General features: G+C 41.9%; 1 protein-coding gene across 3 annotated transcripts in view; it reads right to left on the bottom strand.

The window, feature by feature from the left end:
• GLIS1 (GLIS family zinc finger 1) overlaps positions 1–15,469 on the bottom strand; it is a 1,570,389-nt gene that overhangs the window by 266,515 nt on the left and 1,288,405 nt on the right. For all 3 annotated transcript variants that reach the window (XM_078673453.1, XM_078673455.1, XM_078673456.1), the window contains exon 6: positions 687–810. In XM_078673453.1, coding sequence (XP_078529579.1) covers positions 687–810 — 124 coding nt within the window. The remainder of the gene's footprint in view (positions 1–686; positions 811–15,469) is intronic.

Genomic DNA, 15,469 nt, shown 5'->3' with positions numbered 1-15,469 from the left:
TTTTGCCTCAAAATATGTTTTGCGTGGGGCCCCCAAAATCTTTCAATGATTCTGTCCCTACCACCAGATATAGCCGGGCAACCCCCTTTCTCTCCAGAGGCTCACATCCGAGTTAAAATATAATCTTTTGCAGCTATAAAAATATTAGTGCTCTACTCTGTTGTTAATGTGCACATTAATACAACTAGTACAATTCATACCACAACTTTGTCTTTTTCAATGTATGCTAATTGTCATCTCACTGCCCTATGTATCACCGTTGCTTTTTATAATTTATTTTAAACGAGTATTACTGCAAAATAAATACATGATTCGGATTACAACATAATGCACCCTACGGGAACTGTCTTTGACCACTTTTTGTTTTTGTTATGTTTTTCATAACGAGTACTAAATTTATAACAATTGCTAACTTTAAATTTGAGATTAGGAATGTCCCTTGTACAGGCCTATCATCATGCAACACATTTCTATAAACAAACGGGCCATCTAAGTGTTGCCAGACGTAACGAGAAAAGGAATGACTTAGAAGATCTCATTGTGAAATGTACAGAACACTGCAATCTACTGCAATGCACAAAACCAGAAACTAGACAAACAGATAACAAACAGAAATGTTTTTTTAACACTGAAAATCTTTACATTATCATTTTTATCTACAAATCTAAAAATACATTTGTTGTTACCTGTTAATATGTCGTGACCAACAGATCTGCCACATTTTCCCTCCACAATATGTTGTGATGATGGGTGAAGTTGCTGGATGCCTAAGCATTCATTCAGTACCTCTTCATCGGTGCACGAATGCAGCTAAAAATGAGATTAAAACAGTGAGGCTGGTTTCCAAAGTGAGGCAAAGCACTGCTCTTTGAAGTAGCATGCACATTTGCTAATGGCTATTGCACACAGGGTCAACTTTAACCACTGCGTCTTAGCTGAGGGTCAATACACACAACAAAAAGGACTCGAATTTATGACATTTGAATATCTACCATCCTCTGTATGTCCTCCTTACATGGTTCATATTTCAAATTGTATGTCCTTATTCGAATCCTAACCAAAGCTGTATGTCCTCTGGCTTACTTTTCTTCATATACTTGCGGAATTTGCCCTGTGTGGACCCATAGCCTATAACATCTTTCTTTTCACAAACTGGTCATTACTGGCCTTCAATCTAAGGTTCTGCTACTCTTTCTATTCACTGATTATTCAAACTAGCATCCTTCAATACCCTCCCACCCCAACCCTTTAGCATTCGTATCTAACTCCCCAATTGGAGATTCATCTACACTTTCTATTCACCCTACCAGTAAATTGCAAGAACTAACATACCCCACCCATTCTATGACCGTTAACACCATCTGATTGCACCACAGACTGGTTTTTCCCTGAAAACACAAGACTAACCTCACTACCAACTAAAACACTAAATTAACCTCAAACCTTGGGTTCCAGGGTAGGGTGCTCCTCGCTATAAACCCCTTTAATGCCTCATCAGAGGTAATAAGTGCTATATAAATAAAATTATAATGCAAAATAATACACTAGGATCATGCAGGAATTCGATGACCGATCCACAAACCCTACATTCAACAAAGTTGTGTAGCAAACCACATTGCTAGCTGCAAAAGGGAAAATCTAATTTAAAATAGAATCTTCAGATACATACATTTACAGATGCAACTCAAAGCCTGGACGAAATTTTTATTATGCTCGAGAAAATTCATGACATTTCATAGTGTGTGATTTTGCATAACATTTGGCAGTGGTAGCTTGGTTCAAGAACAACATGTCTCAACAAAAAAACATTTTCTACTAAAGCCAGTCTTTTGTCAGTCACTTCTATGACTTTTTCAAACAAGACACTGACAAATTATATTTTACGTTGTATGTACGATTTTGCATATTTTTGTGAAATTTCAGGAAATTTAATTGGAAAAATACTCAATTTCACACCGCTATTTATAACCAGGGAAATTCTGAATGCATGGTTGATGTTCCATGGTGAATGGGAGCAGGAGGTAGATGTTGGAAGATATTGAACAGTCATCACGTCCTAATTGTGTGGACCGTCACATGCCGTCCAAATATGTTTTACATCCCCCCTAGTACGTGTACATTTTCTCCAAAAAAGGTTTGAGTAAATGTGAAAACAAGTTGGAAAAGTTGATGAAATGCGTGCATATTTCATAGGGATGTAAAGATAAAAAAGTCTCCTCCTAAAAAATATGTTTCTGAGGGAAAAAAGCGACCCACATTCATTGTTGCGACGGGGTTGCCCTTTACTGGGATACATTTGCCATTCCACGGGGGCGCCTTCAAAGACTGCGCGTCCTCGTTGACAGGGCAGGATTAGCCGAGCACAAAAGACACCGAAACGTTGTGTAAGTGAAGCCAAGCGACCTGGTCTTATCACTTCCGGAGTCGCGGCAGTTCGACGGAGGCCGGCCTATACACGGGCGCCGCGTCGGAGGCGACGGCTTCCCATTTAAATGAATGTTTTGGCAAAAAAGTGTCGGAGGCATGTTCTGGAAAACCGCAATGTCGGTTGTATTGAAAACAGCCGAAGAGGAGAATTACGTTAGAAAAGCATCTCTAATTCCCTTTTAAACAGCGCACGGTTGCCAGGCCGCGGTCTGAACAGAGCGCTCCGGTTACCGCGCGCCATCCATCACAGCTCGCGGGCACGAACACTCTGGGATTGTTTCAGGAAGACACAGCTCGAATCCTGACCTCTCCCGGGAGTGGCGCATCCGAAGAGAGTGTCCCGACCCTGCTATCGGGAATAGGAAAACACGGTTTGTGCTTTCGTTTGCTCAAGATACGATCTCGCAGAACGAGTCCTCTTTTTCACAGCTGTGGCCAATAAGCCATAATTGCAACCAAATCAACCACGAGGCATCCTGAACTTGTTTGCCATCAGAGACCTACATCAGTGGCTCCCTGATTTTACTCTCGGTGCAGTTTCGTGTCCATTTCGCATAAGAAGCAGTGCTTAATTTGTACAAGAATAAGTGCTGGGGCCCAACGTTTTGCTCAGAACCCCGCTGCTGGTGTTGTCCAGTGTCTGGGCATTAGTCTTGTTTTGACCTCATACCGCCTTCATCCACCACCAGAGGTTCCCTGTCCTTAATCTGATTATTTCAGGTTCTTTTTCATCCCTGCTTTCTTTCTTTGTCACATTTTCCCTGGTCATTTTCTTCCTCCTCCTTTTTCCCCCTCTTCTGTCTTTTTCTCTCTCTTGATCTTGGTCAAAGTCTTATGCCGAAAAAAGAAGTCCCTAAAAATGAATGCTGCTGGGCCCAACCTACAACTATGGCTAAGCTAAAGCTTTCAAAACCGTATAGTGTACGCTGCGTTGTTGCACTTTATTGATCTTTCCCAATGCTGCCACCGTTTTTGCTGAATATGAGGGCATGTAAATGTGAATTGGTAATTATAGTTGTATTTATTTATTTAAAGTGTTTTATTGAGCACTGGAAGCCACCTAAGGTAACTTAGATCACTACATTACACAGGTAAACTGAAATAAAAGTTACGGGGCAGTTGGAGTTCAGTCGAATGGTGAGAAAGTACTTCTCCTGCATTGTTCTATCAAAGCCCTAGGAGAAGCTCTTAACTGAATTGACCTCCCATATACTTGAGCTCTGAGGAGTTTCCTACATCAGATGTAGTTTGATTCTATCCTGAGACAGTGATCCAGAGAGCCCCTGAGGTGGCAGCCTGCACTACAAATGATTAGCTGTAGAAAGGATGCTGACAGAAGGTTCTACACAAATATATCATGAAGAGGCTGTAGGTCCAGTAGGCCGTTGGATCAGCAGCCTGGGTGTTATTTAGAATTTGTCAGCTGTGCAGCATCCACTAAAAACTGGCAGATGTCCAGTCAGAGTAACTCATGGTTCTCTGACCTAAGTTAGAGGTAGGAGAACATTAGGGATTCTGATGGCACATCCTTATGGGGTTCCTCTGCCAGATACCTATGACCTGGTGGCCCTTCCACCAAAGGGCTGTGAGGTCACAGTGGTGGCCACCCCAACCTATTCGGGGCACTGCGAGTGTTACTAGATTCTCTGCCAGACCACTAAGGAATCCATCAACATATCATCTAATTAGACAATGCAAAACACAAGGAAATCAACTAGAGGCTCCAAAAGAACTGGGTATGTCTGTCTCCTCGAAGTTCAGAAGGAAAAATGGCATATGGAAAATAAAATGTTGTTGGGAAATATCTGCCAGTCCTGAACACTATCAAATGTTATGCCAATCTGTGAAGGAGCCAGGAGTACAGTCACAGCCCAGAGGTAACCACAAATGCAACAAAAGGAGTCTGGGTCTGTCCCCAATAAAGGAGCCAGAAGTTGGTTGGATTTTTTCTTAGCCTCAAAAATAAGACACTCTTTCCATTTTGTATGATTTATGCCTACTAGCAATTTGTGAGGGAGACAGGTGTGAAACCCATCTCCTTCCATACGTCCCTCAAATGTAGACAGCATTCTGAATTCAGCAATGGGTTTATTTGTGTAGATTGCTCAAGAATATTCCAAAGAAATCAAAGCTTGAAATAAAACAAAATGAATATGAGCGGCATGGGTGGGGTGAAGACAACATAGTATCAATGTAGTCTTCATTTGATTAAAGTTTTGTCCAGTGGTATAGGCTGATTGCGTTCAAATTTTCACAAATGTAATGCACCCACTTTCTTACCAGTGGGCATATAAAATCATTGAAAATACCCACATGCCCAGCACCCGCACACTCAGGAGACTCAAAGGAACACATACGTGGGTCAAGCCTCAGAAGGAATAGAATTCCTCATGAGCAGGAGTGGACGACATCGCTATGTTTTGGGAAACAGATTAAAATCCGACAAATGTTAATATTCAATCTTCCTCCTTTCCTGTTAATCAGGTGAAGCAGGTATAGCTTGCATCATTATATACATCATACTGTACAAAAAGAAAGCGTATACTGTTTATTCTTTACGTACAATCATGTGTTACATAAAATGAACGGTGCCCCATAAATAGTAATTCTGTCACCATCTGTAATCTGCACTAATATTACATAATTAATTGGGCTGACCATACTCCCTAGGAAAACCCACATATGTTTGATATTTTCAGGTTCTGGCCATTCAGGGTAACATTACCTTGGTTAGGACTAATGTTTACTCTTCTAAGAAATGCAGTAATGTAAGCTATTGTGTTTTAGGTTAAGAGGGATTTTTACCGCTCTCAAGCATTAACCACAATCTTTTCCAGGGTGAACCATAAAAGTCACAAAATTAACCTGTGCTTAACCCGCTGGTAGCTTGGCACAGAAGTAGTCAGGCTTAACCCACGGTCACTATTTTCAGTATTTATGCAGCACACAAACAAGAATAAAGGGAAAACCTAACACAAGAAAATCCCACACCCATTGAAAGAACTAGAAAAAATGTAATAAATAATTTGAGAATAAAACGATAAAAATCCAGTCAGTAGAACCAAAGATATGCAACATCAAACATTAAGGTACGTATAGTGCCTAAAAGAACAAAGCTCCATTCGCGGTCATCTGCTTATGCTAGACTGGGAGAAAGTCACAAAATCAGGCTTACTGCAATGGAAGTGGGACATATAGGGGGACCAGGTTAGTTTCGCTGAAAGAGTTACCTTCTTAAGTCCAGCGTGAAGAGTTCTATTAGCGGTGGAGGAGGACATGAGGAGCAAGAAGAGTGTCATGGAGAGTTGTTGCTGTAGAGCAAGAAGCAGGCCTGGCATTGTGTATGGTCATCGCTGTAGCATGAAGAGCAGGTTGGGTGTCGTGGACTGTCGGTGCTGGAGCTTCACTTTTTGGTCAGCGCAGGCTGTCGTTGCTGTAGGTCGAAGAGCATAACTCACGTTGCTGATAACCACCGGCAGTAGCAACAGCGTGAAGAGTCAGGTTCACTGAAGCTTCGCGGTGGTATTCATCACAGTCAGCAGAGTCACGGTGCAAACGAGCTAGTGCGCAGTTGTGAGAGCCCAAAACATCAGGATCTTCCATAGGAGTGCGCTCTGATGCTAGTCAAGAGTCCAGGACCTTTGATGCACCTCTTGGGGATCAGGGACTTACTCTAGCAGAGGCCAGCAGGGCAAAGGCAAGTCAAATTGCAGCAGGCCAGCTGGGCAGCTGCAGTGAGGCCTCTGGAGCTTGTTGTGCCCCTGTAGCTCAGAACAGGAGGTCAACCAACTGACCACTGGAGTCACTCTGGTAGTCCTGTGTTTAAGCGGCAAGGCAGGCCTTAAGCAGCAGGGCAATCCTATGAGAGGACAAGGAAGACTTCAAACAGCAGGGCAGACCACTGGTAAAAGCAGGGCAGTCCTCTGAGGTACAAAAAGGGCCTCCAGCAACAGGACAGTCCTCTGGAGTACAAGACAGCCCCTCCGAGTGTCCTTTGCAGGTCCAGGAGGGAACTGAAGAGTTGGTCTGCGGGTCCAGTATTTATACCTGGTGCCAAACTTTGAAGTGGGAGTACCTTCTAGACTTCCCCCACATTTGGTTCTTGAAATTGTCTTCCTTCTCTTGCTCTTGCCCCAAGATGTCAAGGATGAGAAAAGGCTGGTGCCACATTCTTAGTGAGTGTTCTGGAGGCAGCCCCCATTGAAATGTAAATGGGGCAGTGAACACCTCCCCCCTCCTGTCCTGCCACCAGCTAGTCTCACTGTCTGTGAGGAAGACACAAAGGACAACTGCCACTCTATTCACAGTCAGTCAAGTGACCTAGGGCAATGGTTAGGACAAGAAAATTCCAACTTTCAAAAAATGGCATTTTCAGAATGTGACTTAAAATCTGACGTTGCCATTAAAGAGGATTTACAATTACAATTCTTTTGAGCCCAAACCTGGCCTTTAATAAATGTAATAAGTTAAGTTAACCCAATATTATCCTTGGGAGAGGTATGCCTCACATTGGCGAAACATACATTTGGGAGTGGTTTACTACTAGGACATTTAAAAAAAGTGAATTTCCAATTTTTAAAATCCACTGCACCCTGCCCTATGTGCTGTTTAGAGCCAAACTTATGGTGACATATATGTATTAAAAATAGAGGTTTAGGCCTGGCCAGAGGCTTATCTTATCTACACAAAAGTGTCAAAGGGTCTAGGAAAATGTAAATGTATACACAAAATGTGAATGAACAAGACACCTAACCATACCTACTGCGTGTATCTCCCCAGTCGGCTCGGATGCCGGCAGAGAAGTACCGACTGACAGAGCGGTGCTTCACTCTTTTCCTGAGCCGTTGCCAGGTGGGGTGAGGTCTCTACCTCTTACGAGTCTGGTACCCTCACTCATCTCCTTTTTTCTGTATCTGGAGTGATATATACGACTCAAGAGACAAGATATGACGTGGACACCCAGTGAACTCAGGTGATCTCTGTACTTGTCTCTTTATTATTATTATTTTGATCACATCTTTTATGTTTGGTGTCACTTTGTTGCAGTAGCCATTAGTCGCATAGGTCCTGAAGAAAGCAAGGACATAATATGTCAAGAATTGCTGAAACATGTTGACCTCGTACTACATCTAGGCAGTTATTTTATGAAAACTGTCACCAAGTACTTTTAATGTTGGAGGAGGGAGTAGCACCAGAATAAAAATGGTCTTTAGTACTCCCTCATCCAATTTTATCACACTTCTTTTTCTTATTTTTTTACACCTTTTTCTGCACTGCGACATCAGTCACTCTGTTTTACTAATACCCTCGTAACAGAGTAGCAAGACCATAGTGAGACCTGTCTGATCGGGCAAGGGCTGTTCCCATCTAGGCCCTCTTCTGTGAAAGTTAGGGGCTCTTTCATAAATGGTCGTGAAAGAATCCCAAATGATGAAGGGCGGTTCCGTGTGGTGACTGATGGGTATCCTCAGTTGACCATTGTATAGGCTTTTGAGGGTTGATCCTAGATAGAGTATGCGCATACGCAGTAGGTATGGTTAGGTGTCTTGTTCATTCACATTTTGCGTATACATTTACATTTTCCTAGACCCGTTGACACTTTTGTGTAGATAAGTTTGATTATGGAACGTGTCAGAGCTTGGTCTTAAAAAGTCCCTTCGGCCCCCAAAAAATCGATATTATGTTGGTTTCAGAGGTTTATCTTGCCAGGTCAAATTGTCAGCTTAAAACTGCACACAGGCTACGATGGCTGGCCTGAGACATGTTCCAAAGGGCTACTTAAGTGGTTAGCAAAATAAGTTCTGCAGGCCCACTAGTAGCATTTAATTTATTGGCCCTGGGTCGATGTTGTACCAGTTTACCAGTAACTTATAAGTACATTCAAAGTATCAATCATGCATAGGCCATTCCTACCATGTTTTAAGGAGTGAGCAAAAGCACTTTAGGGGTTTGGTTTGGCATGTCCCACCACCGCCCCTACTCCAAATAAATGCATTTTTGTCTTGGAAGTTGGGTCTGGGATCCTTGAGTCTGGTCTGTTATATCAGGTTTTTCTTGTTGTGCAGTAAGAAGGATAATACAGTGAATTTTGATGTAAAACAGTAGAGAGAGAGAGAGAAAGAGAGATACATTTCACAATGTGAAAACACATAACCTGAAATCAATATCAGCTTTTCTGTTTGTCCAAACAGTGTGATCCTAGGTAAACATTTTATTTCACAGAGCCTCCTTTTCAGGTTGAGCCTAGGCAGCGCGCATGTGCTGTCTGCAAGACCTGTTGCTATCTCTTGTAACGGCTTTCGGCATGCCTATGAATTGCCATTTGTTTGTTGTTGTGCCATTTAGAAATAAGGCGTTTTTATTGATGCATTGGGTCTGATTCTCCCGCCTTTGCGTGCTTGGGTCATGCCTAGGCAATTTCACTCATTGTTTGCTGCGTTGGCCATTCCAATACGTCCCCGGTTCTTCCTGGTCATCATGATCTGCTTTTTTATTTTGTAGGCTATCAACATCGTTTTAGGCGTTGAGGCCATTTCACGGAGCAGTGCTCTGTTAGGTACCTGCAAAATGGCAATTTCTGTCCTGTAGCTGTTGAGCTATGCCAATAGCCCTAACTCAAAAAAAGGTGAGACCTATTGCATTTCTCATACTTGTTCTTTATTATCACTTATTAGAAAACTTTTAAATATTCGAGTTCAGGATGTGCACTGTACAAGCACCTTTTATGTTTGATTTAATAAACATCTATATTAAGAATCTAGGCCATGCTTGAGGTTTATATGACTACTCACCTGCATCTTAATTCACCAATGGAACTGCCTTTGGGTGGGTGAAGCCATTAATGTTTCTAATTTCATGTTCAAAAAATGTCACTTTTACTAAATATCTTACTGTGTAGTGATATAATCTTGAAGAACAATGGTGAAACGCTTCTGCATTTTAAAGAAATATTGGAAAAACTTTAACTTACTTTTACATTATGTTTGCTGCATTATATAATTTGCAAACGTTTTCATGGCTTGACTCGTGCATGGACTCTTTGAACCAAACCAGACTTTTGGCTGAGCTATGGCTGGGCTTACTCTATTAATTTGTTGGCGTTCCCACCTCTATTTGCAGCTTGGGCTTAGAATTTGGGGCCATGAGTCACTTAATAAAATGATTTGTAAATGGCGAGGACTGGTTAAGGTAAAGCCCTGCCTACATGCACTGATTTAACAACTCTATCATCAAGGCTTCTGGTAGCAGAGGCGAAGAAGAGTGTGTGCAGTGAAAATACATTTAAAATCAGTAATCCAAGGGAAGGGACTCCAGTCTGTTGTGTTGTACGTGACAGTTGCCATGTGATCTCAGGGAAAACTACAAGGCTTAATTGGGATGGGCAGTGGCGTAGCTTCAGGGAGGTGTTTGGGATTTGACTTCCCTCAAATGCATTCTTGGCTTGGTAGGTGGGTCTGTGGGCCCTGACTCCAGTCAGCTATGTCTGTGTTGGTTTTTCTTGTCATTCTCATTTCACTAAGGGCTTTTAAGTTGTTCAGTTTTGGAGTGGAAAGTTAAATATATATAGTAACTGGTTGGCCTAAAAGTAGGAAATCAGTACCCATAGAAGTACTCCTTGAAATGGTGCAAATGTACTACTCCTTGCAATTCACTATTATTGGCAGTAGTAGGTCTACAAATCTGTGCCTGTCTCAGGTTTCAAGGCATTCTACTGGTAATCAAACACTAAAAATGAGATGGAATGAATGCTTGCAAATATTCTAACCAGTGACAATCGCTTGGTGTAGCATTCAAACCTATAACTTTTCACCCACTGTGCCACTCTAAAAAGAAGGCCACCAAATCGAAATCAGTATTGATCCTGGAAGCAGTCCATCCTAAACCTTGGTCATTTCACCCCTCAATCCTGAATCCCAGTGTCTTTTTAGTTCGGAAATTTGAGGTTCATACCTCCCCAAATCTCACTGATTAACCTGCACCCCTGGGATTAAGAAGTGTAAGCTCAAGTATTCACATTAATGTTCTATCAGGTCTTTCTTGACTGTCTGCCAGAGCTTTTGTCTCACTCTCTCTCTCGCGCTCTCTCTCTCTCACACACACACACGCACGCACTCACACACACATACTATGCAGTGGCAGATGACACTGTGAATTTATAGCTAGGGTAGAGTTTCTACGGAAAGAGTGTTTATGATGAATCTTCACAAAACTTTCCAGAGAAAAGTTCATCCACCTCAGTGACATCCTGGGATGTTTTAGGGTGATTTGTTAAGCGAGCGAGTCTTTTTAAGGGAGGACATGTGACCACCCCCACCTTCCCATTTATAAATAAATTGGGCTATGGGAGATGGGGTCCTCAGGACCGTAATCAGTTTGGGAAGTGGGTCCCCACACAGACACATCCTCCCCATAATCTAAAAAAAAATAGTTTGACCCCTGGGCCCTGGCTCAGCCCATGGGTCATTTTGTTATTCAAAGATGGCCATCATTTTGGAGATCCCCGGGATAGCAGCAAAAAACAATTCTTTTTTACCTTTTAGACCAGAGGGACTATCCCCTCCCTGCAAGGGTTAGGGGGGCAGGGTATCTCTACCTACACTTATATTGCTTTCAAAGACTCTTTAAGGACAGCAGACCAAGTCCCTAGTCCTTTAATGGCTGCCACAACTTTTCATTTCATGTTGTGGGTCCTGTGAACCCAAAATGGAAATATACAAAGTTTTTAATCCTTATTTTCTCAAAAACTCACAGATTTACACCAAATCACAAAAACACACATTTTCTGGACCAATATCTAGCTTTCTACCAAATTTAGTGTAATTCCATTTAGCCGGTTTGGCTGTAGCGCTTTTGAAAAATACCTATGGAACATGGATACATTTTGTTCTTTTTTCCGGCCTCAACTTGACAGATCACCTTAAAACTTTTCAAGCAGTAGCTGAGGTAAGAGCACTTTTTTGGAGGTTCTAACTATAACTACCCAGTGGTGACTGCCACTATATATATATATATATATATATATATATATATATATATATATATATATATATATATATATATATATATATATATATATATATATATATACTAATATATCACACCGTGGCAGTCTCCACTAGGTAGTTATAGGTAAGAATGATAATTAAAATATATATATATATATATATATATATATATTACCTACTGGCGATAGCCAGTAGGTATATATAGTTAGGATTGTTTTCCATAGGGAAATCGCAACATTCTATTGGGAATAACTTTGACGCCGGTTGAGGGATCTGCCTGTAATTTTCCTTAACTTTGCCTCGCTGAGCTCCGCTCCTTCCCTGAAAGTTTCGGGGGGATTCGTCAAGCGGGGGCCGAGATAAAAGGGGGTCCCAAAACGTGTTTTCCCCATGTTAATTTCCATAGGGCGGTTGGACTCACCTTTAGCCCGAACGGCTGAATGGTTTTCCACCAAACTTGGCAAAATTGTAGGGACTGGTAGCCCGATGTGCCTTTGCTATGTTTCTCAAGATATGTGCTCCAGTGGATTTTGAGTAATTTAGGTTAAAAAAAATATATATATCTATAGCAGCTTACCCGTGAGCTTACCCGTACGCTTACGGTACGCTTACCGTACGCGTACCGTACGCGCACGTACGCGTACCTCTAGTGTGAGAGCTGCATTCTGATTGGCTGCCAATGTCTGTCAACACTCCAAAACAGAAACTGTTGGCAACCATCTTGTGCCTCAGTAGACTGAGGCACAGGAAAGCAGAAAAACAAACGTGTAGAACTCAAAAAGGGGGCAGGGTAGAAGTACCCTGACCCCCTAGGCCTGCTCAGGGGGTCCCACAAGTGAATTTCAAAGGTTTTGTAAAAGCTAATTCCTAACTATATAACTCCTGAAACCTATGGTTTTTTCAGTGAATTTCAAAGGTTTTTTAAATGCTAATACCTAACTATATAAGGCCTGAAACCTATGGTTTTTTCAGTGAATTTGCAAGGTTTTTTAAATGCTAATTCCTAACTATATAAGGCCTGAAACCTATGGTTTTTTCAGTGAATATATATATGTGTATATATATATATGTATAAATGTATATATAGATATAAATATATATATGCATATATATGCGTGTGTATGTATATATATATATAAATTCACAGAAAAAAACTTAGGTTTCAGGGGCGTTATAGTTAGTTGGACATTTCACTCGTACAAAACCATTGAAATTCCCTCGTTATAGTTAGTTCAGATAACTATAACTCACATACCCGCAATGCACTGCTGATGACGTCACATGTTACATCACTTATGACATGGTCAGTGACATCACTCATGACATCACTGATGACATCTCAAATGACATCACTGATGACATCACTGATGACATCATCCAGTGAATGTGTGTTTTTCTGAAAATTAAAAATGTTTTATATATAAATATCTCAAGGTCGATGGAAGAATAAATGGGTATATAAGTGTCTAAATGGATGACTTTTTTGGCAAAAATTGATTGTATAACTGACTGATTAAGTGTATCTTAGTGAATACATGGGTTAGTGAGTAATGTTTAAATATGTAAATATCTGTATCAGTCTCTCACTTTGTGTATAAGTGGCTCATGGGGTGGTGAGTAGCTACATGAGTGTCTATATAGGTTATTAGTTGTTTTTTTAAGTAATAGTATGAGTGTCTGAGTCTCTGTATGGTTCGTTGGTGTGTATACTTAGTGCATAGATGCATGAATGAGTGACTCACTGTTTGTATGTGTTGAAGACAGCATGTGTGCAGGACTGTATGGGTGGATGAGTGTGTGTATGGGAGTGTTAGTGCGTGAATTACTGTCTCAATAGTGTCTTTATGAGTAACTGCATATGTTTTAAACTAGTATATGTGAGTATTGGTGTACATAAGTGAGTATATGTGAGAGTGAGAGATTGGAAGAGTTCCTGTATAAATTAGTATGTGTTTCTATAAGTGATTGCTTAAGAGAGTATGTGTAAGTTTCTGTAGCAGTAATTGTGGTGGTGTGTGTGTATAGCTGTATATGCAATTTAATGGATGTTTGATACTTTGTTTGCATGTGTAACTGTGTGTGAGTAACTCTATGGATGAGTGTCAGTGTGTAACAGGGTGTATAGGTGTTTGAGTACATATGATGAGTGAGTACATGTATGAGTGACTGTATAGGGGGCTTGCTTAGTCTGTATAGCCCCTGCTTTTTAAATATATCGCATTGCTTTTAATAAAATTGCACTGTTTGGGAATTGACTCTACACTCGAAATTAGTTCATTTCTCACGTGCTAGCCGTACTAGACGTGACACGGCTGAAACTACAACTCCTATCGAGCGCTCAGTCCCTGCGGTACCCGCAAGTCAGTCGGGACCGCACTGCACTGGGGTTGACGCTCTAGTCTTTTTTGGACCCATCACTATATCACATCGCGCTGGAGTGACCGCACAGCGTGTGGGTGTTAGGATTTTAATTTTTGCCATCTTTGTTTGGAGACTGTGTCAGACCCGGGAGGCTTGCGTAGTCTGTATAGCCACTGCTTTTTAAATATATCGCATTGCTTTTAATAAAATTGCACTGTTTTGGAATTGACTCTACACTCGAAATTAGTTTATTTCTCACGCGTTAGCCTTACTAGACGTGACACGGCATAAATGCTGCTTTGGGGACATGTTTGTTAAATTTTAAACACCTGAAACTACAACTCCTATCGAGCGCTCGGCCCCTGCGGTACCCGGAAGTTAGTCGGGACCGCACTGCACTGGGGTTGACGCTCTAGTCTTTTTTGGATCCACCACTATATCACACGCGCTAGAGCGGCCACGCAGCTGCCACGCTGCTGGCGCGCCAAAGGCGAGCCGGTCTGCGCCCGACAGTGCCTGAAACGCGACCAGCACCAGAACCCCAGGCGAAATCGTACCAGGAGTATATGGTAGGCAATTTCTGTCAGATCTGAGAGCTAATACATGTGTTTCCCAAAACATGCTTCCACAGCCTGATAGTAAACTAAGGGGTCATTGCACAAACTGCACGTTTAAACTTCTTGCTAACACTGGGATGGGCTCCATGGCCACAGGCAATTCAAGGAAAGGAGGGGAGGGGAGGAGAAAGACCCTATTGACAACAGAAGTCGGGGTTTCAATGGCACAGCGATAGAACACATTAAATGCCTGCTAGTTAATGTCCGATCGGTAGCTAAGCAGAAATATGAGCTGGAAGACCTCATCCAACTTTCTCAACTAGACTTAGTTTTTTTAACCGAAACATGGACAGACAGCACCTCAGTCCCCGACTGGAATACAGCCGTTCCAGAGGGCTATGCCTTCCTCTCTCATGATAGAGCGACGGGCAAAGAAGGAGTTATAGCGATTATTTACGGCGACCATTTCAAAGTACAGCTCGAAATGATTTCCACCCTCCCAGCAGAAGCAATGGATTTCTGTGTTAAATTAAATAACTTTCAGAGCTTCCAAGGGATACTGATTTTACTGCCCGCCGGGAACCAGAGGGTTTTTTTCCCAGGCCCTCCTGTTGCTCTTGGACTCTTACACTGGCTCGCTCCCTCTTACGATTCTTGGTGATTTTCATTACCACCTAGAAGCAAATAACAACGCAGACACCGCTAGGCTGTTGGACAATATTGAGGCTTTCAACCTTAGACAATTAATAAGTGGATCCACCCATCTGGCAGGCCAAACACTGGATGGGATTTACACCAGGGACCCTGATATCACGGTTTCCAACCTACAAGCTCTTCCATGGACAGACCATAAGGCCATTCATTTCAAATTTAAACTTACCCAGATACAACCGGGAGACCAAGCCAAAGTCTTAAAGGCATTAATCAGGCGATGGGACAAAACCAAGGATGGGGATTTTGAGTCTGCGCTTCATCTTTTTCCAACAACTCTTGACTCTGATAACAACAAGGCAGGTCAGCAGTTCAACGACTGGCTAATATCAGCAGCTGATAAAGTCGCGCCTAAAAAGTTAGCGACAGTAAAAAGAGTCAAAACGTCTTCACCTTGTTACTCCCCAG

This window comes from Lissotriton helveticus, chromosome 1_2 (assembly GCF_964261635.1).
Source record: "Lissotriton helveticus chromosome 1_2, aLisHel1.1, whole genome shotgun sequence".
NCBI lineage: Eukaryota > Metazoa > Chordata > Amphibia > Caudata > Salamandridae > Lissotriton > Lissotriton helveticus.
This window is presented reverse-complemented; position numbering and strand designations above follow the sequence as displayed.